This window comes from Colletotrichum acutatum (assembly GCF_030867785.1).
Source record: "Colletotrichum acutatum strain CBS 112980 chromosome Unknown BDZ83scaffold_161, whole genome shotgun sequence".
NCBI classification, from domain to species: Eukaryota; Fungi; Ascomycota; class Sordariomycetes; order Glomerellales; family Glomerellaceae; genus Colletotrichum; species Colletotrichum acutatum.
In genome coordinates, this window is record NW_026849155.1 from 55,008 (window position 1) to 79,434 (window position 24,427).

The 24,427-nt window shown below is 51.8% G+C and overlaps 9 protein-coding genes across 9 annotated transcripts; 6 read left to right on the forward strand and 3 right to left on the reverse strand.

Annotated features, from left to right (window-relative positions):
* Positions 1-214: 214 nt before the first annotated feature.
* Positions 215-3,193, forward strand: BDZ83DRAFT_590916 (RNA-metabolising metallo-beta-lactamase; the record flags this gene model as incomplete). Its single annotated transcript, XM_060506379.1, has 2 exons — positions 215-360; positions 421-3,193. 2 exons carry the CDS (start codon positions 215-217, stop codon positions 3,191-3,193), a joined length of 2,919 nt encoding a protein of 972 aa, XP_060359039.1.
* Positions 3,194-4,267: 1,074 nt separating this feature from the next.
* BDZ83DRAFT_590922 (uncharacterized protein) lies at positions 4,268-6,628 on the forward strand (the record flags this gene model as incomplete). The annotated part of the gene is made up of 3 exons (XM_060506380.1): positions 4,268-4,340; positions 4,402-4,751; positions 4,820-6,628. 3 exons carry the CDS (start codon positions 4,268-4,270, stop codon positions 6,626-6,628), a joined length of 2,232 nt encoding a protein of 743 aa, XP_060359040.1.
* Positions 6,629-6,801: 173 nt separating this feature from the next.
* BDZ83DRAFT_757357 (N-acetyltransferase) lies at positions 6,802-7,749 on the reverse strand (the record flags this gene model as incomplete). The annotated part of the gene is made up of 2 exons (XM_060514888.1): positions 6,802-7,369; positions 7,421-7,749. The coding sequence occupies 2 exons, from the start codon at positions 7,747-7,749 to the stop codon at positions 6,802-6,804; spliced, it is 897 nt and encodes a 298-aa protein (XP_060359041.1).
* Positions 7,750-8,646: 897 nt separating this feature from the next.
* On the forward strand, positions 8,647-8,975 carry BDZ83DRAFT_590923 (uncharacterized protein; the record flags this gene model as incomplete). Its single annotated transcript, XM_060506381.1, has 2 exons — positions 8,647-8,685; positions 8,745-8,975. 2 exons carry the CDS (start codon positions 8,647-8,649, stop codon positions 8,973-8,975), a joined length of 270 nt encoding a protein of 89 aa, XP_060359042.1.
* Positions 8,976-9,062: 87 nt separating this feature from the next.
* Positions 9,063-10,310, reverse strand: BDZ83DRAFT_639816 (triosephosphate isomerase). The gene has a single exon (XM_060509454.1). The coding sequence runs from the start codon at positions 9,879-9,881 to the stop codon at positions 9,105-9,107; it is 777 nt and encodes a 258-aa protein (XP_060359043.1). The 5' UTR covers positions 9,882-10,310; the 3' UTR covers positions 9,063-9,104.
* A 605-nt stretch (positions 10,311-10,915) lies between these two features.
* BDZ83DRAFT_590904 (ribose 5-phosphate isomerase) lies at positions 10,916-11,449 on the reverse strand (the record flags this gene model as incomplete). Its single annotated transcript, XM_060506378.1, has 2 exons — positions 10,916-11,347; positions 11,402-11,449. The coding sequence occupies 2 exons, from the start codon at positions 11,447-11,449 to the stop codon at positions 10,916-10,918; spliced, it is 480 nt and encodes a 159-aa protein (XP_060359044.1).
* A 307-nt stretch (positions 11,450-11,756) lies between these two features.
* On the forward strand, positions 11,757-14,338 carry BDZ83DRAFT_796979 (dihydroxyacetone kinase; the record flags this gene model as incomplete). Its single annotated transcript, XM_060515881.1, has 2 exons — positions 11,757-13,617; positions 14,236-14,338. The coding sequence occupies exons 1-2, from the start codon at positions 11,939-11,941 to the stop codon at positions 14,336-14,338; spliced, it is 1,782 nt and encodes a 593-aa protein (XP_060359045.1). The 5' UTR covers positions 11,757-11,938.
* A 2,059-nt stretch (positions 14,339-16,397) lies between these two features.
* On the forward strand, positions 16,398-19,242 carry BDZ83DRAFT_639823 (fungal-specific transcription factor domain-containing protein). Its single transcript, XM_060509455.1, has 5 exons — positions 16,398-16,417; positions 16,581-17,801; positions 17,862-17,994; positions 18,065-18,394; positions 18,466-19,242. Exons 2-5 carry the CDS (start codon positions 16,616-16,618, stop codon positions 19,178-19,180), a joined length of 2,364 nt encoding a protein of 787 aa, XP_060359046.1. The 5' UTR covers positions 16,398-16,417; positions 16,581-16,615; the 3' UTR covers positions 19,181-19,242.
* Positions 19,243-20,395: 1,153 nt separating this feature from the next.
* On the forward strand, positions 20,396-22,765 carry BDZ83DRAFT_656887 (uncharacterized protein; the record flags this gene model as incomplete). Its single annotated transcript, XM_060510913.1, has 1 exon — positions 20,396-22,765. The coding sequence occupies one exon, from the start codon at positions 20,396-20,398 to the stop codon at positions 22,763-22,765; it is 2,370 nt and encodes a 789-aa protein (XP_060359047.1).
* Between the last annotated feature and the right edge of the window lie 1,662 nt (positions 22,766-24,427).

Here is a 24,427-nt window from a genome sequence, read left to right on the forward strand (position 1 = left end):
GGATTCTTTTACGCGACAACTCCGTTAAACCTCAAGCCCCACGACTCGCTGCGCTTGCAACAGCGACGACAACGAGATTATTGCCTGACTTTTGCACGCCAACGTTATGATCGCTGCTTCCGCGCCTGGACCTTGAAGCGACTCTGTGTCGAATCAATTCCACTTCGTTTACCTCTAGGCAATGCATCACGGCCCTGCCGAATAGATACCAATCATGTTTACCTTTTGCCCTCTTCAGGGCGCCCTTTCCGACTCAACAGCGTCGCAATCGATTCTTGAGCTCGATGGTGGCGTTAAGATTCTCATAGATCTTGGCTGGGACGAGTCGTTCGATGTTGAGAAGCTTCGGGAGCTTGAAAAGTAATTAAGCCCTTCCCCTACTATGGGCGTCCTTCACGATAATCGCTGACACTCCTCCAGACAGGTTCCGACCCTGTCCATCATCCTTCTGACACACGCCACGACATCGCACTTGGCTGCTTTTGCCCACTGCTGCAAGAACTTCCCCTTGTTCACGAGAATCCCCGTATACGCTACCCGACCTGTCATTGATCTAGGCCGCACCTTGACCCAAGACCTCTACGCATCCACCCCTCTGGCTGCGACAAAGATACCCCACGGCTCCTTGACCGAGGCCGCATATTCCTTCTCTCAGCAACCGACGGCCGACAGCGAATTTCTTCTGCAAGCACCAACTCCCGAGGAAATCACTCGATACTTTTCCCTAATTCAGCCTCTCAAGTACTCGCAACCCCACGAACCCCTCCCGTCTCCCTTCTCGCCGCCGCTCAATGGCCTCATGATCACGGCCTACAATGCAGGACACACTCTTGGAGGAACGATATGGCATATTCAGCACGGTTTGGAGTCAATTGTCTACGCTGTGGATTGGAATCAGGCCAAGGAAAATGTCTTCGCCGGAGCTGCCTGGCTAGGTGGCGCTGGAGGTGGTGGTGCCGAAGTCATCGAACAGCTGCGCAAGCCGACGGCCTTGGTATGCAGTAGTAGAGGTGCAGAAAAGGTTGCCCAGGCCGGTGGCCGCGCAAAACGCGACGAGCAGCTCGTCGACATGATCAAATCCTGCGTCAGCCGAGGAGGGACGGCACTCATCCCGGTGGACTCAAGCGCACGTGTCTTGGAGACTGCATATATGCTGGAACAAGCATGGAGAGTAGACTCGCAAACGGACGGCGGCAGCCTTAAGGCAGCAAAACTGTACCTCGCCGGACGCAACATGTCGAGTACCTTGCGATATGCACGAAGCATGTTGGAGTGGATGGACGACAATATCGTAAGGGAGTTCGAATCAGTGGCCGATGGGCAACGTCGTACCAATGGCGCTGAAGGAAAGAGCAAAGAAGGTGTCCCTTTTGACTTCAGGTACCTGAAGCTTGTTGAACGCCGGGCACAAATTGAGAAGCTCCTCTCGGGCTCCGCGGATAATGTCCAAGCGGAAGGAAGAGTCATTCTTGCAAGCGACGATACTCTGGAGTGGGGTTTCTCTAAAGACTTGATCCAGGGTCTCGCAAAGGATTCCAGGAATTTGGTCATCCTCACAGATAAGCCAGCCAAGTCACAGACTGAAAGGCCATCGATAGCCAGAACCCTTTGGGACTGGTGGACAGAACGAAGAGATGGCGCTTCGGTAGAGGAGTCGAGCAACGGTAACAGTCTTGAGCTTGTCTATGGTGGCGGTAGGGAATTGGAGATCCAGGAGGCCAAGAGGCAAGCACTGGAGGGAGATGAACTCAACGTGTACCAGCAGTGGCTTGCGACTCAACGCCAGCTTCAAGCTACGCTGCAAAGTGGCGGCGGGGCTTCCCTGCAAGCACCCGCAGATGCTGCCGACGATGTCTCATCCGAATCCTCATCAGACTCTGGCGAATCTGATAACGAACAGCAAGGCAAGGCCCTCAACATCTCAACAACCATGGGCCAGGCAACACGCAAGAAGGTTGTCCTTACAGACGAGGATCTCGGCATCAATATTTTGACCAAAAAGCGCGGTGCTTACGACTTCGATGTGAGGGGCAAGAAGGGCCGTGAACGATCATTCCCTCTCGTCATGCGGAGGAGACGAGACGACCAGTTCGGCGACGTGATTCGCCCCGAAGATTACTTGCGTGCCGAGGAAAAGGAAGAAGATACACCGGATAACGAAGGCCTGCGGAGAGATGACGATGACGACAGGCTCGGAAAGAAGCGCAAGTGGGATGACGGCAACAACAAAGCAGCAAACAAGCGCCAAAATAACAGGGCAGGGTCTGTGGATGACTTGGATGCCAATGGTCCAGGTGATCATGTCGCTGACGAGTTCGACGACGTGGAGGACGTTGCTGAGGAGGAGATCCAGGGTCCTTCCAAGTTGATCGTATCGACAGAGAAGGTCATGGTCAACTTACGCATCGCATTTGTTGACTTCAGTGGATTGCACGACAAGAGGAGTTTGAACATGTTGATTCCATTGATCCAGCCGAGAAAACTTATCTTAGTTGGCGGCACTGCGGACGAGACAACAGCCCTCGCAGCAGACTGCAAAAAACTTCTAGCGGCCCAGATCGGAGCGTCCGAGGAGAGCGCGATCGATGTCTACACGCCAGCGATGGGTGCTTGGGTAGACGCGAGTGTCGACACCAATGCGTGGGTGGTAAAACTTGCAGACAGTCTGGTCAAGAAGCTCAAGTGGCAAAACGTTCGCGGCCTGGGCGTCGTTACCGTCACAGGCCAGCTCATCGCCGAGGCATTAGCCAAGGAAAAGCTCGTCGAAAAAGACGACGGGGCCAACAAGAGGCAGAAGACAGAGGCCGAAGATGCTGAAGCCGGCGAGGAAGTCAAGAAGGAGGAAGACGAGGAAGATGAGACTACCGAGATCGAAGTAGTACCCACGCTGGACCTGCTGCCTTCAAACATGGCTTCTGCGGTGCGTTCGGTCGCACAGCCGCTACATGTGGGCGACTTGAGGCTCACGGATCTGAGGCGGGCGATGCAGTCAGCAGGATATACGGCTGAGTTCCGTGGCGAGGGTACGCTGGTGATCAACGGCGCGGTGGCGGTACGAAAGACGAGCACGGGCAAGGTTGAGGTGGAGAGCGTGGGTATTGCGGATGCGGCGACGATGATGCAGCACCGTAGCACGTTCTACGAGGTGAAACGGATGATTTACGATGGTTTGGCTGTGGTGGCTGGAGCCTAGGCGCAACTCATGACCATCGTAAGGCCACCTGTGTACTTTAGGATAAGATACTCGATATCTAGATACAAAATGGATTGGCAAGGATGCCTTGAAGCATACGATTAGTTCACAGCTACTTTGAGTATTCGATCACGACCCAAAGTAAATTCGACTCGGCTTGTGCGTTATCAACTCTGAGAGCATTCAGGATGTTACGCTCCTTCAAGACCCGCGCGGCCGATTTTCATGGCGAAATAGTCATGGGCTCTTTTAATCATCCGAAAGAAACTTGATTGATGCCTGTAAATCTAATCCAATGCTAGTCCTTCCCGCCATAGAGTCTACCATGTTGTGGAATTGGAGTTCGCCCAGTCCACATTACGCTTTTCGTGGGGTCGCAATCTCGGTCACTTCGGGGAGTCGAATGACCGGAATCGAGGATCTTGGTGTCCTGCCTAACTCGCAATGGTGACATAAATAGCGAAGACTGGCGGCGATTTGTATGTAGTTCTAGATAAAACACTGCCCGAAATTTAAGAAGCATCATGAAGTAGGCTATCGAATCACATCTGGCCACGCTGAATCGAGGGGAGGCAGCCGCACATCGCGAATGAAATAACCGTGCATGTGCTGTTCAGTAGTCAATGGGAAACAAAGTGCAGACTCAACTCGGGGTAAAATGAAACGCTTGCTTTACACATTCTGCCATATTATCCTGAAAATCGGTCAAGCGTGCCTTGGCAGTTATGGCCGGCGCAGCACCGGCTCAACAAGGGTGGCATTATCCCGAGATCCACCTACCGGAGTTACAATCCTGTCCCGGGGCTCGGCGCTGGACCAGTCAGTGTTTGTCCAACCTATTGGGCCAAGAAAACGTGACTTCGTGTAACTCGCGTTTCGAGTCCTCCCCGCCCATGGCGCGTTTGTCGCGTCCTCTATAGAGAAAGAAGTCGAGAAGTCAACAGCGCGTCTTCATCACTGCTGTTCCTCTCAGTCTTCGAGTCTACTCCTTGCCGACCTCGTCTGGCTTCTTTCCAAACCACCCAACCTTTCTCCAAACCAAATAGTATGAGTGTGTCGGGGCGAGATCTCGCAATGCCGCCCGTGGCCGAGGAGTCTGCGCCCAAGAAGCGCAAAATTCGTAAGGGAACAACAAGCTGTTGGGAATGTATGGCGTATCCTTCCCTACCGGATCATTGGATTCGTGCTGACTGTTGATTGGTTTCTAGGCAAGCGAAGAAAGATTCGTTGCCAATATTCGGACCAGTCTCACGATATCTGCATTGGATGTCAGCGCCGCGGCACCGCCTGTCGGACTCAAGAATACGATGACGATGCATTAGAACAGAACCGAGTGGCCGGGAAACAGCAGGAGACAGAGGAGACGTTGCGGAGGGCCGAGACTTTACTCGAACAGATGACACAAGTGGTCAGCCTCCTCACGCCGGGAGCAGAACGACTGTTCCAGAATCGGGATGCCTCCAGATCCGCGAGTGAACAAGCACCCCGAAGGTCGGAGTCTACGCAACCTGAACCACCGTCGAGGTCTCTAGCTGCGACACCCTGTCTGAGTATTCAAGTATTCGACAGTGTCATGGTACGTCCGAGCCCCCTCGCGTTATGTCCAATTCCTGACGGAAGAGCTAGTTCGACAACGAAGATTATTTACTACAGAATAATCTACTGAAAGCCAACGAAAGTATCGATGGAGAGCATTTAGAATTGTCTCGTACGATCCATGCATTGCTACCATCACAACGAGATGCGGATTCGATAATCTCAGCGGGCCACAATGCGGCCTTTCTTCAATTCTTCACTTTACCCTACAAAGATATTTTTTTGGGCAGAATACGCCCAGCCTCTATTTTGTCTTCAATTCCCAGCTCCTCAAGCCATCCAATACTTCTGGCCCGGACATTGCTATACCTCGCAAATGGCCTGCAGAATCTACCTGCTTCTACACCCGAAACAAACCATCTGGATCTCGAATGCTGTGCGGAAGATGCCATGCAGAAGTATCTCAGCGGTGCCTCCTCCGTGACCAGAAATGATCAACTCACTGGCTCGCAAGAGGCCTTGGAATGCTTGATCCTTGAGACTGTCTTTCACACCAATGCGGGCAACCTGCGTTGCGCTTGGATGGTGCTTCGAAGAGCCATCGGCCTTGCCCAACTTATGGGCCTGCATCATGATCAACCAGACAAACTTATGACACTCGATCCTCAAACAAAGGCCTCAACATCAGTCATGTGGCATAGGATTTTAAGTCAAGAGAGGTACTTGGCCCTAATGCTCGGCCTACCTGCTACAATTCTCGATGATCCGTATGCAGCAAAGCACAAGTTCACCCCTGAGGAATCTCCTTGCGACTACCTTGAACGTCGTCACAGTCAGATAATGCGCTGCATCACTACTAGAAACGAGAGCATCCAACTTGAGGACTATGGTGTCACGCAACAAATTGACCAAATGCTGCAGACGGCAGCTCAAGAAATGCCCGCTGATTGGTGGCTAGTCCCTAACACACGACTTAGACAGCGGCCCGCAATCACAAGTGAAGGGGAGAAGCTTGAAACTATCCTTCGGATTCTATTCCAGATCACTCACTTCAATCTGCTGATCCTCCTACATTTCCCGTACATGCTACGGTCCATTTGCCACGCAAATCACGAATACAGCAGGGCGGCGCGTTCAAACGCAAGCCGCGAGCTCCTTAGTCGATACATCAAGTTCAGATGCGCGAACGAGATCTCGTTCTGTTGCAGAGCCATCGACTTCTCTGCTTTCACGGCGTGCCTCAGTCTGCTTCTCGCGTATATTGAAAGATGGAATCATGACTCTGATGTGGTTGATTTTCTCGTCCATCAGAGAGCAAGTGATCGTGCTTTGGTCGAAGAAGTCACTGAACTTATGTTGGAAGTAGATCATTCCAACAGCAGCTCTGCACTGAAGCAAACTGTTTCCATAGTGAAAGCCTTGTTGGGTATGGAAGCAGATGCTGCGAGTCCCTCGGGAAAGTCTTCGGAGAGCCCATCCGCTGACAGCTCCGGCGATGCTTGTCGTACTAGTCGATGCTTACGTATCAAAGTTCCTGCACTCGGCACTATCAACATCACACGTCATGGCATGTCCTTGATCTCAGGACAGTCTGCATGTTCCACAGCGAATAAGTATGTGGAATCGGGGAATGGGGCCTTCGATACAATTGGCGGAGTCGAACAAGCCCACGAGGAACGACTCCATCTCCAGGAACATGCAAATTTGCGGAACGAAGGTCTTCAGCACACGAGCCACTACACCAACTTTCCTACTTTTGGTTCAGGGGTGGATGAGATAGACTGGAGTTGGCAAGATGCTGGTAGCATCTTACTTGGGCCGACTTCGGGCGAATTGACAGATCCTACAAGAGGCCCGCAAGTCAATTGTCTGCGCAACGACTTCTTCTTCAGTATCTAGAATCTGCAGGCTAGGATGTTTAGGCGAGCTGTCTATAAACATGGAAATTGACCGCTCGATAAAGTTGACAGTTGAAAACGCCACACTTCGTGCCCAGATTCGACGACGATTAAGCCTGAAAATTCCTCCCACGTTCCAGAACAGAAAGATGTCTCAACTTCGGCTTCGCCCTGCTACTTCTTCTCTAACAACTCCTGAGGCATTCCCTTGATGGCTCTCTGTTCTGCGGGTGTAAGTGAGATGTAGAAGTACTTCTCGATAGCCCGCACGCGTTCCGCCTCACTATTCAACGTCTCCAGGAGCTCTACTTTGTCGCCAATCTTACGCTTGACCTCATCCTTGTGCAGTACAATAGTACCCTCGGCCTCCCTTGTCTCAGTGTTCAGAATCGTTCGCATGCACAAGACCGTCTTGACAAAGTAGCTCGTCGGCCTCATCATGACGGCGTAGTTCATGACTTCAAAGTCCTCAGGGAAGAACTCTTGCTCCGTGAAGCAGTTGCGCTCTCGGAAGGGGCCGTCTGCGGTGTCGGTTGAAGAGTACACCCACATGCGCTGACTCGAATCCGTGTTCTGGTCTAGCTTTTGGTAGACGAGCTTTCCTCGCAGGGGAGCGATGGTGGTGAACTCGTGGCCGGTCTCCTTGTTCAAGGGTACGGGGATCATGGTTGCCCCTTTACCGAAACCGACGTCGACTACGTAGCGCTGACTATCAATGGTGACGAGGTTGAGCATGTGAGACCTGTCCGAGGTCAGCGTGGCGTTATCATTAGAAGCTTTTACGAATGCATACCATCCGCCGAATCTCTCGTCGCCCTTGATCTTTGCACCAACGCTGACGACTGTGAAACCAAGTCCCTTGAGGACGGCGCCGAATAAGGCATTGAGTTCCATACAGTAGCCGCCTTTCCCCTGCACTACGACCTTGTCGAAGAGATCCTCCAGATCAATGGAGATGAGGCGGTGCTTCGAGTAGTGCAAGGTCAAGCTCTCGAAAGGGACCCGAGCAAGTTGATGGGCCTGAAGCTCCTTCAGGAGCTGCAATCGATCTGACGCATGTTTCTCTCGCTGGTAGTTGATGTGTTTGAGGTATCGGTCGATTTGCTCCTCGGTGTACGACATAGTGAATGCTTAGTCCGGAAATGAAAGGGCATGCAAGTTGGAAGGAACTGCTTGAAGCAAGTTGTGAGAAATCCTTCGAAAGCTATATCGAGTTGATTACCAATGCAATCTGTGCTCGTGTTTTGGTACGATGCAGATGTAACTTCAAATGCAGGTCTGGTTAGCGCCAGTGAAGTTCAGCTTGAGGGTTTTCTTTGGTGTGAGTAATAGTTTCTACATGTACTAATGACGTGGGGCTTCTCAAAGGGCGCAGGCCTGCGATGTCGGCCATGTATTAGGTAGTGGTCAAGATGAGTACCACTACGACTATCGGCTAATGTCTTCTTGAGGGCCGTTCAAGAACCCACGTGGCCGAAGAGAACAAAAATAGACCAGCGCGAGTTGGTAAGTGAACGTTTCGGTCAAAGCAGCAGTAGTCAGATGCATTTCTAGAAATGCTGCGCAAGTCTTGCTTACAAGGGATAGTACCTACTTATGCCGAGAAACCCACACGCCCATTTACGCAGAGCTAAGCGACTGGTGGACTAGGTAATCATCTTCCAGAAGCGGGAAAAAAGAACATATGCTAATCTGGCTTCTGTGATTCCCTTGCGGTCTGGTCGATTAATTGTAAAGAGGCATGGACTTTGAATGGAACTTGAGAGCGAAAATGGGACTTAAGTACTTCGCTGCCGAAGTGCACACTCAAAGGCAGGTTGATGCTGTGAAACCCTTTTAGGAAGGTGATTGTTGCACCTATGGGCACGTAATCACGGGCTCTTCTGCCACGCCACTGGGCAACCCAACTTCACACCAACAACACAATAAGGTACCTGATCTCCAAACGCATCCGAGTATCACTTTGGACCAATGCGGTTATACTCCCTCGTCCTTTTATTCACATTTGTTCTCTTCGCAATGGGTGAGAAGTTCATCGTCGAGTTTGGCAGCAGCAAGGTGTGTTCCCAGCGCCCACCGTCTGTGCTCTGATGCGCTGACACACGTTCGTGCCGCAGGATGAAGATAGAGAGGCGCTCATCAACAAGTTGACAGAAGACGAGAGAACAAAAGTAGTGAAGAAGTTTGATCATGCAATCTTCTCTGGAGTGGTTATTGAGACTGGAAATCACAATCTGGACACTCTCCGGGCCTTGCCCAACGTCGGCAATGTCTGGCCATCGAAAAACGAGGGGCTTTTAGGGGCGCTTGGAGGTTCGGAAGCGCGAAGAGAATCTGCGGAGCTGTAAACGATGAGAGAGTCCAAGTACAGCATGTTGCTTGTCAGAAAATGACAGATGAAGTCCAATGCGCTTATAAATAAACCGAATGAGAATTCGCAATGTCTATCGTATGTCTAGCTTTCGAGATGAATGAGTCTAAGCCTTGAAAGAAGCCACTTCTGATACGGTGGTGAGGAATCTTGGCACATCATGCCCGAACCGCCCAAGAAACAGCCCATCGACGGCCTCGCCGAGCTTCTCGAATAGGCCCGGTCCAGCACTGCCGCCGTAGATAACTCTTGTCGTACCCGTTCTCCTCGTAACGCTCTCAAAGGCTCTGATCCCCTTGACCACCTCAATAACGTGGCCCTCGCTGGCCGGCTCGCTTGCGCCAATCGCCCAGACGGGCTCATACGCGATGATGACTTCCGCCGACTCAGGCACCCCTGCCAAGGACTGGTCAATCTGGACTTGACATTCTCCCAGTGCGACGCTCAAGTCTCCCTTTGTCTTTTCGCCGATGCATATCAAAGGCGCCATTCCATTCCTGCTCGCCGCTGCGGCTTTCTTGGCCACGACCTCGTCGGTCTCACCAAAGATTCTTCTTCTCTCCGCGTGCCCGACCTCGACGATTGAAACGCCCGTCTCGCGCAGGACAGCCGGGCTGACCTCGCCCGTAAAGGCCCCAAAGTTGTCCCAGTGGCAGTCTTGTGCACCCAACCGGATTGGTACGGCTGAGTTCTTGAGGGCTTCACTGACGGGGTGGATGGAGATGAAATCGGGGATGATGAAGATGTCGACGTTCTCTAGAGATGTTGGAGACAGAGCGGCTAGTTGTGTCTGGACTGTGGCGATGAAGTCGAGTGTGCGATGGAGCGGGAAGTACATTTTGGTTGAAAGGCCGATGAGCCTCTTTTTCGGTAATGTCGTCATCTTGAGGGTATGCGACTTCTCAAGCAATGTCTGCTGGCCGCTTCTCGTTGACCTGTTGCTTTACGGGTTGAGCTGCGTGTGAAGAACGATGCGTTCGGGCTATGCACTTCAAATAGTGCGGAAAATCGGGACTGTACCCCGCCTAGAAGGACTTGTGGCCGGTCACTCGACCCATCTTTGCGGCAATCCTCCTCATCATATCGTCAAACTTTCCGGTTGTCCGATGGCATCAAAGAACGACGAACTTTCCGACCAAAGAGGTGGATGGCAAATAATTTCCTCGTTTTTCGTTGACAACATGTGCAGCTAGATTTCCGCTGGGAAAGCTGACCAAGCTCACCCAACTCTTGCCCCACCAATGTCAAGACGTGGAGAAATAGGGAATGGTGAGCTTCATGTCGATGCAGAGAGTTTGAATGAGATCTGGAAGAACGAACATCAAAAATCATGAGATATGAGTCTTCCGGAAATTGGAATCATAAAATGATGGAAATCATGTGAAGAACCAACTAGCTCATCTGTGATTATCGACTTAATGCTCCTCCTCCTCTCAAGGCTGCTAAATCAAGCCCATCACGAGCTTGGCTTCGCCCTACTGGCCACGCTTCTGAGAATAAACAAGATGAGTAAGAGAACGTAGGAAAAAGATAGGAGGAGGCAATTGCGTTCTTAAGTACTTCTTCTATCATTAACTAGGGGCTGCACATCGGCCCCAAACTTGTCGCTACTCATCGAGCCCTCCTAATGAGTCTACCGGTTTCTTCGGGCATGTAGCCCCGAACATCACTCGCGAAGATGTGCATGTGAAACCAACTTATCAGTGATATCGTACTATGATTCCGGAATGAGAAATGATGTGGCTGGGAAATTCCAATGACTTTGGATATGTGCCATGATGGCGCATAGTATAAGATCGCAGATTTACATGGGAACTCACCATGCCATTGCGAACGCCGCGGTCCAGGGTCAATATTTGAGAGAAAGGAACGCTTTTATTAATCGTTATTGAAATGCAATGCAACTGAATATCTGCTTCATGCCGTAGCCTCCAGACTCTTGATGACATGAACCTTTTCCGCACTGTTGCTCGTAGGGTCGAATGTGTATCCAAGCCAGTCCTTCGCTAGCCGTCTTGCAAGTTCCAAACCAATGACTCTCTCGCCCATGCACAGCACCTGCGCATCGTTACTCAGAATCGAACGCTCGACGCTGAAACTGTCGTGTGCCGTTACAGCGCGGATGCCCTTGATCTTGTTGGCGGCGATGGCCATGCCGAGTCCCGTGCCGCAGATGAGCAGCGCGCGGTCGGCCTTGCCGTCGGCTACCATTTGAGCGGCGGCGGCGGCTCTGTGAGGGTATGCCGTCTTGTCTGCGCCGTCGTGGCTTCCGACATCCTCGACGAACTCAACGCGGGCGTCCTTTTCGAAGTCTGCCTTGATGGTGTCCTTGTACTTGATGCCAGCCTCCTGTTTGGGTGTCAGTCTCATGTTATAAGAAGCAAGGCACTTATGCTGACTTACGTCGCATCCGACCACAATGCGGTACTTGGAAACGGGGTTGCTGCCCATTTTGATAGTTCTTGTATGATGCGGGGTGGTGAAGCTGGAATCTGAATGACAGATCTGGAGATGGAAATTTCTTTGAGATTTCGGATGTCAGGAGACGAGCATAAGAAAGTACCAAAGGCCGCTACCGCCACGACTTACAATACTTACTTATAAAGCGTCGAGACCGCCATGTGCATCGGTGTGGGGTGTGGTTTGTCGCGGATGGCTCACCTCCCTAGCCGATCTTCCGCTGCGGAAATCCGGGGTCGAGACGCACCCACGGCCGATTTACTGGGTCCCCGGAAAATCGCACACCATCAACCGACCACACCACATATGATATCGACTGTTCAGCATCAGGATGGGCCTTTCTGTGAGAATTATCAGACACAAATCGAACTTCAATATCAGAGGAAGCTCATATTATTCAGTTTTGCAACTTGTTTCGTGAGCTTCATCGACATCCAATACCCCTAGACATAGGTAGAGATAGAAGCACCATTACAAGTCATGTCCGACCGCCACATCTTTACCTCCTCGGAGGGACTTGTTGACAAGTCTCTCAGGGGATTCATCTCATACAACCCTTCTCTTGGTCTGGACCAGTCAAACCGTGTGGTCTTTGACTCAACATACGACAAGTCCAAAATCAGCATCATCTCTGGCGGTGGTTCCGGCCACGAGCCCGCGTGGGCAGGTTATGTCGGCAACAACATGCTGGCGGCCTCCGTATCCGGAGATATCTTTGCCAGCCCGTCTGCGAAGCAAATTCAGTCTGCCATTGAGCGTGTGCCTTCAGATGTCGGCACAATCCTTGTCATCACCAACTACACCGGCGACTGCCTCCACTTTGGCCTCGCAGCCGAAAAGGCACGGAGCCGTGGGCACAACTGCCGCATGATCATCTGTGGCGACGATGTGTCTGTTGGAAAGGCAGGTGGTAGCCTGGTAGGACGCAGAGGTCTTGCCGGGCAGATTGGCGTTCTCAAAGTCATCAGCGGAGCAGCTGGCGTCAAGGCTGGCACTCTCGACGACATCCACAAGCTGGGTGTTTCTGTCGAATCCGAGATTGTATCCATCGCGGCCACTATGGATCACTGCCACGTTCCGGGCCGCACAGAGCATGCTCGCCTGGGCGCCAACGAGGTGGAGGTTGGAACCGGACCTCACAACGAGCCCGGCTACAGCAAGGTCTCGCCCGCGCCTTCTGCAGAGGGCCTGATTGACCAGCTGCTGCGGTACTGCTTGGACCAAGAAGATCACGACCGAGCTTATGTCAAGTTCAACAACGACGACGAGACGATCCTCCTTGTCAGCAACTTCGGAGGAATCTCCTACCTGGAAATGGGCGCTCTTGTCGACGAGCTCCTCGAACAGCTTGACACCAAGTGGAATATCAGACCGTCGAGAGTGTACTCCGGCCCTCTCGAAACCTCTCTCAACGCACCTGCATTCTCAATCTCCTTGATGAACATTACAGCGGCATCGAAGAAGTGCGGTTTCTCAGCAGAGCAAATCTTCCAATTCGCCGACCTCAAGACCAACACACACTGGGAGTCAATGGCCGGCGCTCAAGCTGTCCGCCGCGACAGGAAACTCCAGTTCGTGCAGTCACCTCCTGAGGAGCCAAAGAAGATTGAGGCGGACCGCGATGTCAGAATGGATCCGGCAACGCTCAAGTCCATGCTTAACATGGCTTGCCAGGCAGTCATCGAAGCCGAACCCGATCTGACAAAGTGGGACATGGTGATGGGTGACGGCGACTGCGGTGAAACCCTCAAGACGGGCGCTTCGCATCTCCTTGATGCTCTAGACAACAAAGGTATCGCGGCCGAGGGGTCCATTGTCTCAGTTCTTCACGAACTAGAAGACATTGTTGAGAGCAAGATGGGTGGCACGCTTGGTGGTATCCTCGGCATCTTCTTCGTCTCGCTCAGCAACTCTGTAGAAGAGAACGCGTCGCTGGCAAAGTCGCAAGGTATCTTGCCTCTCTGGACACTGGCGCTAACGTCTGCTCTTGAGCATTTGAGTCATTACACACCCGCCAAGATCGGAGACAGGACGATCCTGGATGTTTTGATCCCCTTTGTTGATGCGATTCGCAGCAAGGGTTTCGAGGGAGCTGTCGAGGCAGCGGTTGAGGGGGCCGAGTACACCAGGAAGACAAAGGCAAAGCTTGGTCGTGCAACGTATGTCGCAGCATCTGGGAAGGATACGTCGTTCCACCCCGACCCTGGTGCCTGGGGCGCAATGGTTGCCATTAAGGGCTTGCAATCCGGCATGGCTTAAGTTTTACGAGCGTATCTTTTCGTACCTTTCACACATAATTTAGCGTTAGACTTGAATTTACCAAAACCATTCAACTTCAACCTCGTGTTGTCTCTTTTGGCAGTTCTGAGAGGAGTCATTCTGGCCTTTTCATGAAACTTCGCCAATTATGTCGACGTATTGACGACTTCATTATCGTGAAACCTCAATTATGTCCTCAATTTAGCTTGGCCTCATATCACACACTGGTAAGTGAAATTATTGTACAACTGGCAGTCTTCCTCATAACGGTGAGTTTTGACTTCATGTGGTTTTCATGATGAGTAGCTCAAACGTGACGACCTTGTATCCCTGGGCTTCATGACTATTAGAGCAAGCAAGAAGCTCTACAAATTGTTGGTTGCAACTTCTAGGCTGATCCAGGACGGGCGAAAAGACGCCATATCCCAACCACCAACGTCACGAGAGAGACCAGTCCGGAACCTCCTACCTAAGGCCACAACAGTACTTCGTCATGCTGATGCCAACATTGGTCAAAGTAGCAATCTGCAGCCCTCAGGCCTGCCGCCTGAGCCTGCTACCCCTGAACCTCTGATCCAGGAGCGGCCTGGCCTCATGGCTTGTATGACAGCATCATTCTGAGTCGACTATTCCATTCCGCCGCTTGATTCGCCAATGGATCAAAGATGTCAGGGGTTCCAGCGAGATGCAAGCACTTTACACATGGCAGACTAAGGCATTGCCCAGAGGCTTAGCTCTCTCATCTGCCGGCGACCACCCACGCTGTCGGGATCAGACTGAACGTTCCTGAGGGTCGCCCGAACTGTCGGAAAGGACAGGGAAGCAGCATATGCCATCGAACTGTCAAGCTGTCAGTCCTTGTGGCAGATCGCATGTACCAATAGAGGCAGCAGGGGCCTACTAGCCAAGCTGGAAGATGCCGACTACGTGAAATATGATGTAGTTCAGAGAGTTCACGAACACTCTACTATAGAAGATATTTCTCTTTTGATAGTCGTACAGGCTTTAGGTGACTTCATCCCCATTCAAGAACGCTCACCACAACACACTAAGCTCTCTGGCAGAGCTTCCTTTTGACTATATCACTTTATTAGCGTCGGGCCTATAAGATACACATCACTGCTACATAGAACAACTCCTTTGGATTGAGCCAACTTTCAGTACGGTTTATTCATCGCTTGGATCACTAGAGGTACACCTGTGTACTCTCGAGACAAGTTCGTGTGAATTTGCTGATTATAATTGCGTTCCCACCGGACCATAGCCCAACCTGCCTGATGACCACCTCGCGATGGCACTGCCCTCGTCCGTGTTGACCGGATGACTTCGGTTCGGGAACTCGGCTCGGCGGAGGCTCCGCTCCCGAACACATGCCAATTTCCCTAGGGCAGGCATGGAAACCGGGGCTCTAAGTGTCAGCGGCTCGACTTTCTCAAAAAGACGTAACATCAGAAAGACCCCTTTCCCCAGGATTGCGGAAAAGTTTTGCCACGTCTCCGCACCGTTCGCATTGGCTGCGGCTCACATCCGGGGCATTCTTCCGGGAGGGGGGAAGCCGTGGGAACGTGAACGATTGCCACATTTCCGCAGGCTTCGTATTAGTTATGACACACTCCCACCGTCCGTCTCTCTGAACCCCGGGAGGAAAAGCTGTACACATGAACACATCTTGCGGGGCCTGCCCCGCATAAGTGTTCCAGCGGCCAGATCCCTTAGGTTGCTGTTCGAGGCTTTGAGCTGTTCGAGCTTACGGGGAAGCTTCAGCTCTTGGCTTGTTCCTTAATGTGGTCATGCGGCCTTGATCTCCTGAGGTCCAGACTTTTGGATATTGGAAGGAAAACTGGGACTTACCAACCTCAACGTCGCGGATGTTTTGTTGTTGGATGAGACTAGACCCGGAACTATGGGGGCCCTTGAGGGTTCTGGGGAAATCGTATGCGCCGGGTTGCCTATTTGGGCAATCCGAGGTCCGGGGCACAGACATGATCTCAGTGGCGGGTTGGCCGGGTCAATCCTTTTTGAGTTCAAGGGGGTCCAACTTGCGGAGTCTGGGGGTTCGCGGGGGCAAGGTTTTTTTGGGGACTTGAGGCTCCTATGAATGAGCCTAGCGACGTTTCGCTCACCGTGAGTTTTTGCAAACGGATAGTTCAATGCTGACACCGGGAGTTGGGATAGACTGATACACGCATCTCAGATTCGATTCCCTTGATAATGGAATCTGTACACAAGATCATGCCGAGATCGGAGCCATGACAAGCCCATGCGTACATATCAACCAGGGCCAACAACTGACAAGACGGGAACTGAAAGAGCCAAACACTCCACAAGGATGTCTTACAAGTCAAACCCCTGGGAGTCTGTCAACTTTTCCCGTTTGCCGTTTGCCTCCCCCTCATCCTACGATTACCCGGACTGCACGGCGACTGGTGTCCGGTGTTCGTGCCGCAGTGGTAGCTGCCGAGAAACAGCACTCGCCTTCCACGTACCTCATTGCAGTGCCAATGCTGTTGGTTGACAACAATTGGCTGGCCTTCTCCAATGACACGGGCATATAGCCACGCTTACCATCATCCTTACCTAGGGGGGTGTGTTGCGATTTGTGCTGGGACGAAGGGTCCTAATCCGAGATGGGTAATGCCGGGGCCTTTTATGCCCGCCGTTTCTGATCTTAGAATAGCAGATCGTGACCAACAAAACAAAGTTAGTTGTCGTGTGTTGCACTTTTTTTCCTGGGCCCATTATTCCCCCACGTACCTTACTCTGCTGTTCATCGTGACCGCCCTCCCCCCACGAGATTCAAATCGTTTAGTTTTCTCTGATACTTGCTCACACATCCCACACGCTGACAGAGGAAGGAAGAAAGAAACAACCGCAGCTGAACCTTCGATACCTTCAGTCATGACCCGAGACCGACACGCGAGCCGCGCAAGCTTCGCGTGCGTACGATGCAAGAAAGACAAGAGACGATGCGACATCTCTCAGATTTTGAGCTCGGGGGACCGATTGGACCGGTCCTGCACCTCATGTCGAAACAAGAACGAAAAGTGTGAGGTCCGCTACGGCGAGGATAAGCGCAGTCAACGACAACCGAACGAGACCAAGGCACTGCAACGACGAATGCAGGCACTAGAGGAGTTTGTCAAGAATGTCTCCAAAAACCCAGAGCTCCCGGCCACGCGGCATAAGGCGGATAACGATCCGGATTGTCTGATGGAACAGGCACGACGGACCGTAGACAATTACCAGGATGCGAGGATACGTGCCTTCCCAAGCCCTGCCAGCTCTTCAAGTCCGGGGACTCAAAATATGACGATATCGATCTCTCCTCCGGAGGGAGGACAGAACAATTGGGCTGTGACGTCGCAACAAGAATTTCACCCCGCCTCACACTCAAGATCTGTCTCCTTCTCGGGGCAAAACAGACCGAAGGCCGACGATATCACACACAATGGCATCCGATCGATCTCCTTCTCAGGCCCTAGCAGGCCAGACTTTGACTGCGTTTCTGAGGGCTTCCCTCCTGTCATGGAAGAGATTGGGACACCCGATAGTATGCATGACTTTGACCAATTTCTTGGCTCTGCGACCTTATTCCCGTACTCCGAAAACCAATCCCGATCAAGAAGCCCACGAGGGGAAGGCTCTTCGTTTGAGGACGATACGAGCAAACAACCTCGCGGTGCTCTCGAATGCTTTCCCGAGCCAGAGCCAATTGTGTCCCATTTGCTAGACCTTTTCTGGAAATGGCAATCATCTCATCTTCTCGTCATTGATCGTGCTTTGTTTCTCCGCCATCGGGAAATTTGGGACGACAGTGAAGGACACCGCGGCGATCGAAACTATTATACTCCGTGTCTGTTATACGCGATCATGGCTCTAGCATCGATGATTAGTCTTGACAAGGGAGTCGTGCGGTACTCTACTTCTCCCGGCAGTGTTGCTGGAGAGACTTTTGCGAAGCGAGCGCGCTCAATGTTTGATCTAGAGATGGACCACCCGACCATTTCCACTGTTCAAGCGGCTTTGATACTTGGTTCTCGATACGGAGCCATGAAAGACAACTCTCTTGGTTGGATGTACAGTGGTAAGAGTCTTTTTGAATCACAAAGATATGTCCATCCACTAATGTTCTTCTCTACTATAGGTATTGCCTTTAGAATGGCGAGTAAATTGGGCCTACATCTGGACTGTTCTAAAGCTGTTGCGTCTGGCAAGATGATCCAGGAGATGGCAGATCTCAGAAGGAGAGTCTTTTGGGGCTGCCACATTGAAGACAAGTAAGTTCACCAATCCAGACTTGATCATTCCCAGCAGTGAGTCTGGTGACTAACAGCCAATCGTAATCAGCCTCTTCAGCGCTTACTGTGGGCGACCAAACTCCTTTATGGAGTGGGATATCACCATTCCCATACCTGAGCGACACTTCAAATGCGTCGGCAAAGACGAAACCGAATCGACTTCGTCACTTCTACATCACACCTCAACGCTCTCAGTGCTGTGTTCTAAGATACTGATTAGTATCCACCGTCAACGGCGGCACTCATCGACGAGTGAGATAAGATTGAAAGCATCTCAACTTCACAGAGCCCTGTGGCAGTGGCATCACGATCTCCCTAAGAGCTTGACATGGTCTAGTGATTCAAATATCCTGGCACAGCCCCATGTCTTCATCTTGCAGTAAGTATTCACAAGACTTCCTATGATCATGCCAGCCCAGCCTTGAGAACATGAGCTAAGGAACCACGCAGGATGAACTTCTACTTTGCTCTCATTCTACTCCACCGGCCGTTCCTCAGATTCTCTTCAAAATGTCTTGACGTTGACATCATGAGCTCTTCGGCTCTTGACTCCACACACGCATGCGCTACAGCAGCAGCAAACATCACAAAGCTCGCAACGACCTACAGACGGTCATTCAACATGCGGCAGATGCCGCCATCGATCGTACACTTCATCTTCATCGCGGGTAGCATTCATCTACTCAACCTTCGTGCAGGACAACCAGGAAACCACGAAGTTCTTCTTCAGAGTTCCACTGAAGCCTTATCTGAACTCGGAAAGTCATATCCCGTGGCGCAGAAAGCTAGCACGGAGCTGGAAAGCTTGATTGAGAAGTGGAGGTCCGCGAAAGAGGCCGAGAAGAGAGCCGCGGAGACAAGTAGGGCGGCGCAAGAGGTTGAGAACAGCATGAGCTCTGGGTGTGCGATTCGGCCAGGGGTATCTGGATTTCTCGATATTGATTTTTCTCCTCTGGAAGAGCTTGGGGAGTTTATGGATTTGAAAAAGGGCCAGCAGCCTGCTACGAAGTCTATGTTTGATATGCCGGCTGATATCGGCTTCCACGAGCAGCTATCGCTGGACCAAAATGGTAATGATTGCATGTTCTTGGGCCAAGATTGGCTTCAGGATGGAACAGGATTCGAGAGCATGGACGGAAGCGGCTGTCCATGGATGTACAATTAACGAAAAAAGACGTAGAATTGCTAGATGCGCTGTATACCACGAATTCGGAATCTTGAGATGAGCATTTGTAATCCATGAGTGTACTATGCACAACCGTTGTGAAAACTCAGATCGCCGCTCTCAATGAAGGTGGACTTGGGAACATCAGCCTGTTAAATCAGCCTCCCGTGCTGGCCAAGCACGAGAGCCCGAATTATAAGCCAAGACCGTAGTGCTGCTGTATTGTGGTAGTTGAAAGATTTACTTCAGTCTTGTGTCTCAACACAGTTCACTGTCCAGGTCTGGGTTTCTTGGACCTCGGGACTAACATCGAGTTCCCAAGAGTAGAATCAGCACTACTTCAGAGCCAGTTGATGACTCCAATATTCAACCTAGTTGAAGTTCAATTCTAAAACATAGTTACTGAATCCCCATCCAGATCTCACCAATGCCGATTCTTGGATCCGAATGATTCAAATACTTGCTCCACAGAAGCAGACAACATGCACGTTCCGAAGATAAAGGGTCCACCCGGCCTCCCACTGCTGTGAGCTGACTGTGACAGAGTCAACGACCTCCACCAAAGGGGTCGTTTCTGCACTAGACAGCGGCCACACCGTCTTAGTCCACGGGCATCCCTGCCAACTCTAATATCTGAGCCCCCTTTCAATCTTCGCCGGAACTTGCGGAAAAAGCATCATCCACTACACGATATCAAGGATACATGTGCTGAATACATAAAGTCGTGCTTGTAGTGAGAATTCCTAAACCAGAGAATTTCAGAAATCAGAAATAGCGTTTGAGAATATGAATTGGACCGCGCGCATTTGGTTCAAGTCATGGTTCGCGAGCAAATAAGCTCAGACCTTCTTACACAGGTTAGACTGCACAAAGTAAAACCTTATCTAATATAAGAGAGTTCTCGGAACCCCATGCATCATTTCCTTCAACTTCGATGATGGGGAGATTTTGGGTTGTTTCCATACAAAAAAGCGTAGGAGAATATGACTTCTCCCCGGTAATGCGGCATGGTGTTAATTAACGTTTCCTAGCGCATTTGCCTGACTCGGTGCTCGCGTACGAGACGCTCACGATAGTCTCGGATTTAACAGAAACTAATGATGACTGCCATGCGGTATAAATCAATGATGACCCCGAGTTGCGTTGATGCTAGCCTGAGATGCAGGCCAGGTCTTGTTAGGCATTATCAGTGTCCTTTGGGCGAAAATTGCAATCATGCCTCGTCACTCTTTTATCAAGTCACTCGTTTTTTCTTCCTTTATTTTCACATCTCTGGCCGGGAGAGGCCCAGTCAAGCACCCGAAACCGTACCATGAGGTGTCACAACTCCCCGGCAATGATTACACTGGATCTCCCGACAGCACAACCGCGGATCACTTGAATGCTCGACAAGAAACTACCGTTGATGGACTAACATCTATCGACACCTTCACTTACAAAGGGGAAACATGGACGGCATACGAAGACATCACTCGATTCGACGGCCCCCTCGTTCTGGTATCTGCTTCAGGAAGTCGCAGAGAGATAAAGCGATACGTTGAAGCCTCCACGGACGAGTCTGTGTCGATCAACCGAACAGTAGACGCATACTTCGGCCTGGATCCCGCAAACGACGTCAACCTCAAGCAGAATGACGTGTTGGCAGAGCGTCTTCTCCAAGATGGCGAGCCTATTGAGGAACACGTTCGCGACGTCATCGACCTGTCCTTCCTACCGTGGGACGTGTACCTCGGAAATGTCCAAGCTAACGATACGATGGCCCTGGACTGGCAGTCCATGACAAAGAATTACGCACCCTGGAATGATATGTTGGAGGCTGCAGACGGAACTCACTCTAATTACACTTTCGATGGCTTGCTCAACGGATGGATGCCTGCTTCTCGAAAGATTTACCGGGGCCTCGTTGACACAACCGACTGGGTTGATATCACTACATTCGCCGATGTCGACTCTCCAGATCCCGATGTCGTTCACATTTGGTTCTCTATCAAGTATGTCAAGGGCGGAGTCCTGCGTGCACAGAAGTACGCTCTGGATTACAAGCAGTTCCTGCCTTTGAAGGCGCACCCCACTGCCGATGATTTCTACCCTGCTCTGATGCGGTTCGCCGACTACTGGGACTCGCACGTCAAGGACGAAATATCTTTGACTCTTCCGGACGAGAGTTGGTCGGATATGGGAAAACATGCCTTTGCTGTAGAGCTTGTAGGTCGCGCTGGAGGTGTCACTCCGAGGTACGGTGCCTTCGAACGCGACTATGGTGGCTCAGAGTACGACGGCTTCCAAGACATCATGACCATGTCGCTCACGGCCAATTTGGCTTGGGGACGATTTGCGCAGGCCAAGGCCATCCTTGAGAACTACATGGACTGGTATGTCTATGACAACGGAGCCATCAAGATGCGTGGGCCTGCCGTGCCCCAGTTCGGCATGTCGCTTTCTTTGATCGCACGCTATGTGCAATACACGGGCGACACCGCGTTCCCGGAGAAGTACAAGACCAAGATCCTCGCCTGGGCCAACATGCTCACAACCCGCCAAGACGAGAACATGAAGCTCCCTGAAGATGATCCGTACTACGGCCTTATTTCTGGCTGGAGTGAATCTGATGCTGCATTAAGAAACGATGCATGGAGATTCGAGAAGCCGTACTGGAATAACGCGGCGTTCGCTGCTCGCGGTCTGAAGGATCTTAGCAAGATTGAGACATTTGCTGACCATGCCAACGACTGGAACACTCGAGCTGAGCAACTCATTAATCAGACGTCCCTGAAATTGGACCAATGGATTCAGAGGAACTTCACCCCGGCTTATGTTCCTGTTCTGCCCAATGAGACAACCCATGTTCTCGAGGACTTGGCCGAAAAAGGGGATGCATCGTCTCAGTGGTGGCCGCACCGTGTCTACTCGGAACTGCTTCAAGCATCTGTGCTCTCATCAAACCATACCGACATGGTAATTGACTCCATGCGCGCCTACGGAATTACCAGCGTGGGTGTTGTTGCCAACGTGACGCCCCTTAAGGCCGATACTCGCGACATCTTGGGCTTCATTTCTTATGGCTACGCCCTTTCTTTGCTTCTCCAGGACCGCCTTGATGAGTTTGTCCTCTTCTTGTACTCTCATCGATATCACGTCTACAACAGGGGCTTGTGGCTTGCGGCTGAAGTTGCCGGAACCGGAGGTGGTTCCAGCACATACTGCCAGCCTTCGCAGTTTACAGTCCCCGTCTTACTTAGGGCAGCATTGTTGTTCGATCACCCCGACAAGGATGCTTTGCTAGTTGGACGAGGCGTTCCGAGGAAATGGCTTAGCAAGGGTAAGGTCGGAGTGCAGAGGGCCCCGACCAAATGGGGATCGGTCGACCTCGATATGCAGTTGGACGCGAAGGCGGGTACTATCACTATGGTTCTAGGTTTCAGTAAGGCGCCTCCAGCCGAAGTTTGGGTCAAGCTGCGGATTCCGGAAGGGAGCCAACTTAAGACTGTCACTGTCGACGGTAGCGCGACGGAGTGGAAGGGGGAAGAGGTCATATTGAAGCTTGCATCGACGGCGCGTAATGCTACTGTCGTGGGAACTTTTTAGGTGCTAGTTTTCGATTGATAGAGTTGATTACACATTTATGTCCCATTGAGAGTATCGAGGATTGTAATGCGCCCCATTGGATGGTATAGCTTGCACTCCGTCTTTCAGTCACGCGGTGGTGGCCGTGTCCTCTCTTCTTGACTTGTTCTTCCCCCTTCACAAGCTTTTTGATCCAGAAGACTCCGTGCCTTAGTCTTTGTGACTCCGTAAAACCGGCGCACTGGCTTGGCAGTTGATGGCCAAGGCGAGCCTGAGCCGGAACTGTTTGCAAAGATGATAGAGTCCAAATCTAGGATAAGACAATCATCGTTGATGACTTGAACCTTCACTTTGTGACCTTCGTACCAGTGATGCGTCTTGGTGTCGTAGAACCCTGCGGTTCGCGGGCAAAGGAAGTCGACGAAGCAAATGTTAAGGAGGCCGATAGTCACCTCCCCTTCCAGGAGGGTTGACTTTCTCGTGATGAAAGACTTCGTTCTTTTGATGGCTTCACGTGCTTTCGCAGCAATGCCATCAGGAAATCATAATCTTGCTCCCAAGGATGAACACCCCATGACGCGTCAAACGGATTATCCATGTCGACGACGTTGTCCGAATCATCTTCAGCGTCTTGAATGCTTGTCCAGGAGTTGATCTCACCTGCAGCCAACAAATAGTAGCTGAATATAACATCTCCCCGAGTCTTTGGGAGTTGGCGGAGTGGTATCTTCTTCTTGAGTGATGGCCTTCTGAAGCGATGCGCCAATTCGCTCCCGGATCGCTTCCATTGCCTTGCGCACCTGTTACCTTTGCCCTTTGTTGAGCGCCAATGCCCTGTGCATTTTCCTCTGACATCGAAGTTCGCTTCTGCGCTTCTCACGACTAATATTTGCTCTCTTGAACATGTCGTCTTCAGACATTCTGCAGATCAACTTCCCTCTCGCCTAATTTTTCTTGGCATCTGCTGTTAGTGAATGAGTGAGCCTACCACCAAATTACTAACAGCCGAAAACTCTTCACCTCCCCTTGCCGGAGCCCGCATCCGCGATGGCCTCACAGCCGCCGTCGGGCACCGGACTGATGTCGGCCGACCAAGCCGACCCCGAACCAGGCTCCGGGACACCTCCGGAGCCGAACCCCACCTCAAGAGCTAAGCGACGCCGCGACGCCGAGGCACAGCCGACCCGGCCCAGCCTAACGGGAAGCCAGCTTGATGCCACCACCGACGCCCCTACCTCGGCCGAGGGGCCCGCAGCCTCTACCGCATCTGCTCCGAGCGGATCTGCCACAGGGTCCGTCTTGACAGCCCTTGCAGAAGAAGCTAGACAGTACGAGGCACGGAAAGACGTCTTTCTGACCATTGCACGGTCCGTCGACAGCGTTGTCGCCAGCTTTGACGGTTCTAGAAAGCAGATCGCGAAAGAAGCCACTGCCTATGTCATTCAAACCCTCAAGAGACTGATCAATCACGAGACAAGCCCAATAGCGGCCCGGAGTTGGGCGGCTGTCGTCGCACCGATGGCGGGCAACACCACTGCGGCGACCCGGAGCGGCCAGAGCTGCCAGAGCTCTGCCCGCCCGAAGGCCACACTCCCCGCCGAGGATCAGCCGCAGGCGCAGCCGAAGGAGGACCTCCGCATCTTTGCCCGCGTCCCGGAAGAAAGCTTAGCGGCCGCTCGGAAG